At 36.2% G+C, this 3,549-nt stretch overlaps 1 protein-coding gene across 3 annotated transcripts; it reads right to left on the minus strand.

Moving 5' to 3' along the window:
- Positions 1 to 250: 250 nt before the first annotated feature.
- LOC104904779 (hypothetical protein) lies at positions 251 to 3,325 on the minus strand. Of its 3 annotated transcripts, none has more exons than XR_791656.4 (5): positions 2,779 to 3,325; positions 1,383 to 1,461; positions 1,193 to 1,280; positions 878 to 1,097; positions 251 to 556 (listed from the first exon to the last, which is right to left on the minus strand). XR_791656.4 is itself a non-coding variant. In XM_010693157.4 (5 exons), exons 1-4 carry the CDS (start codon positions 3,058 to 3,060, stop codon positions 1,016 to 1,018), a joined length of 531 nt encoding a protein of 176 aa, XP_010691459.2. In that variant the 5' UTR covers positions 3,061 to 3,324; the 3' UTR covers positions 251 to 556; positions 970 to 1,015. The 3 variants fall into 3 exon arrangements, 2 of the variants coding, with proteins under 2 accessions (XP_010691459.2, XP_010691458.2); XM_010693157.4 differs by having other exon boundaries at positions 970 to 1,097; positions 2,779 to 3,324; XM_010693156.4 differs by having other exon boundaries at positions 251 to 1,097.
- Between the last annotated feature and the right edge of the window lie 224 nt (positions 3,326 to 3,549).

A 3,549-nucleotide genomic window follows, 5' to 3' on the forward strand; every position in this document is an offset into this window, starting at 1 on the left:
AGACTTCGGATAGAATCAAATTTCTAGAGGTCTGTTAACAGAAATCAAAGCAGATAATAGCTTAACTAGTGCACGTACAGACGTCTCTCTCCTAAAGGCTCGCCTAATGCTGCTGATAGGCGATATACCAGTGGATGCATGCATCTTCAGATACTAGAAAGTTGAGCTCTAGACTGGTTTCAGTAAGACTATGTTAGATTCCTAAAAAAAGCAATAATATAGCATCAGCAGAAATCATGCACAAAGGACATAAAAGGATGAAATCATTGGCTTCTCAGTTTGTCAATTTTGTACTAGATCTTTTTACAATGATCTGCATCTTATTATGCTAAGATTCCTAAGAACATAATAAACACTATGCCACTTTGATTCTTCAGCTATCTACAACAAGCAAAACCAGGAAGTCAATGATGGTAGCTTATGAATAGTATGTTTCTCACCAAATAACTCGCATGCTGATCAGCCTTAGTACTACTGAGAAAGCAGAGTTCATACCAGCAAAGGGCTCACGTTACTGCAAATTCGACCTTGATTAAACTCATTTGGAGCTCCGTTTCTGCAAATTTTGAAAATCATTGAATGCTGTATAATTTAAATATAGTGAACGAATACCAGGATGGTTTCTACTTGAGTGCAGCTAAAAACCAAAGTGTTTGGTGGTGAACGAGGATGTCAAAGATGCATTCCCCTTACTCCCAAACAGCTATAGACAATAAGTAAATGCATAATGTCTTTTCACAGGCATGCACACCACCAAAAACTCGAACTCTTTCTCTCTAGACAGAAAGAAGTATCTCTCACTTAAGCATCAAAAGGAAGACCCAGGGCAATACTCGCTTTTGCAGGTATGAACTGATTTAGAAATATTGTGTCTTACCCTAACAGGAATCTCCCTTGGTAACATAATTATCGGCTGAAAATTACGAACAGTCAAGTAACTGTGTATACTTGTCCAGATGAAAGATTAACCTTGTAATCACTTAGAAGTGCAACAAGGCTCCAGTACTAGGGCTTTTCAGCTTCTGATAGCCTTGTTGAACCTATCTAACTCTTCTGAATCAGCACCATAAATCGTTTTGATTGTGTCCTTGCAGAAACTGCAGAAGTATTTCAGAAAGATCATCAAGTTCATTGCCGGTATTACGTGAACTGATGCATTAATGACATGGTACGAGAGTCCCAGATAAGTTACCTGCAAGCTTCCTTATTGAATTTTCTCTTGTTGATTCCATACAAATTTTGGAACACATCTGGCTCTACACGGCAGAAATATGGCCGATCTGCAATAATGAGCAAGTTTCTTCAATAAGCTAGAAGGATTTTTAGAAGGCAAAGCTTGAAGTCAATTAAATAATTTAAGCATGTGCTGAAGAGAGTCTCACCTTCATATATGGAGCATGTCCTATTGCTCTTATCAAAGTGTATGCACCATCCATCTGCCCCTACCAAGCTTTCATAAAGCTGTGGACATACACAAAGATAATCAAACAAGCTAAACATAAACCAAATGACAGACTATAGACCATGAAACTTTTTCATTGTAAAATTGATGTCTCACATATCATTTATCTAGTTTCCTCCCTGCTAATGTTAATCGGACTCTTCAATTCACCTTAAGCACCTGTGTACCAACTACCGTATCAAATCCTTGCCTGACACTCAATTGTGGTTCAAAAATCATGTTTTTTATGAACTAGTCAAGTCTAAAACTTTGACACATAACTGTATCTAACATGGACACTCCATATTGGACCAAAAATCATGAATCTTTAATAAAGTAGCCGAGTTTGGCACTTAGACATATACATACGTGTCTGGCACGAATACCCAAATCCTACATGAGCGACATAAGCTTTATTTGAGCTTCTCTCGTTCTTCCCCCTTCGAGAAGCATAGGTTGATACTCGTACACTCAATCCATATTGTTTCTGAAAGAAGAACTAGAGGAGGAGAATCTGCTCCAAAAGTGAATTGCAGATTACTATACCTCTAAGGATAGGCCACAATCATCATAGCTAAACCCCGAGTTCAAATTCTTCTACTCCATCTGTCAGAATTTCAACCTCACCCTACTCAAATAAATTCATTTCTATCATGCTTTAGCTAGCTCAGATGGTAAAGTCTTTGCGAGATGATAACCGAAGTCCAAGTAAATGAGTTCGAAACTTGCCTTGTGGAAACAAACTTGCCTTAGTGACTCCAAATCAAACCACAAAACTAACTTCAATCTCATTTTCAGGATAACATTGATAGAATACCCAGTTGTCCAATCTCTATACTCCATCCCAAGTTAATTGCCACAGTTTCCTTTTTAAGTTGTCCAAATTTACTTGCCACATATTCTTTTTGACAATTTTGTCTTCCAATTGGTCCTACACCTACACTCATCTAGTTCTTTTCTCTCCACTATTTCACTTGCCTGATGATTTGTGGCAATGTAGGGGATTTCTTATTCAATGGAGAACAACTCAATCAACTAAAACTCAACATAACCCAAAAAAAATGCAAATATGCATCATAATATGAAAGACAACAACTCAATTCTACCCTATTTTGGCTCTTAGGAAGATCATTCTTTTGCTAAAACCCCAATTCAACATAAAAGTTATCATCTTAAAATAAACCCACTTCTTAATTTCATTTCTTCAATCATAGAAAAAAGAAATTCATCCATATTGCAATCAAGATATAACTTTTAGAATAATGCACAAGTGAACAAAATTAAGATTAAATACACAATAAATTGGAAGAAGAAAAAAAGTGTTCGTAAGTTGTAACCTCAATGTCAGAAGGGTTGTCAAAAATCTCTTCAGGGGTAGCAAAAGTGGGATCCTTTGCAAGCTTACAGCAGGCCCCACAACTTTGAACACACTGCCATAATTGTTCCTGCTTCTTCTTATCTCCAAAACCACCATTATTGTTCTTTGCCTCTTCTTTCTCCACCACTTTGAGTTTGAAGGTTTTGTTCTTGTTTTTGGAGTTTGTTCTTGTTGTCTTTGCTTTACATGTTACTGACCATAAGAGTGTTAGACTGCTTGCTGCACCTATGGCTTGTGACATTACTTCTATCTTTATCTGACAAAGGGGTTTGAAGCTTGAAAAAGATGATGTTGCACAATTTTGGAATTTTGTAAATTTCTTGATGTGTGCTGGCCTTCCTTTAACTTTGATGTAATTGAAAATTACAAGATTTCATTTGTTGGTGTTTGCACTTCTCAAAATGTAGCAAACGAATAAGGGTATTCATGTGAGATAATCCAATCTGATCTGAAATTTTGGATATATCAAAATTTCGATTGAGGAAAATGCGGTTAAAATTTGATCGGATATTTTGAATCGAATATAGTATAACTAAAAATTGGTTTTTACAAAGGAAAAGTTCATAAAATAAGATTCAAATCATCACTATTTTTAAATATCCACTCATGGTGATCTTGAAATCGTATATTTTTGGGAATTTTGGATCGAGTATCCGAAAAAACACTATGTTTAAGTTATTTACAGGGACCCGAAGTTGAAAATTTCTGACTCGCAGCCTAAACGAAAACA

Source organism: Beta vulgaris, chromosome 9, assembly GCF_026745355.1.
Source record: "Beta vulgaris subsp. vulgaris cultivar EL10 chromosome 9, EL10.2, whole genome shotgun sequence".
Lineage (NCBI taxonomy): Eukaryota > Viridiplantae > Streptophyta > Magnoliopsida > Caryophyllales > Amaranthaceae > Beta > Beta vulgaris.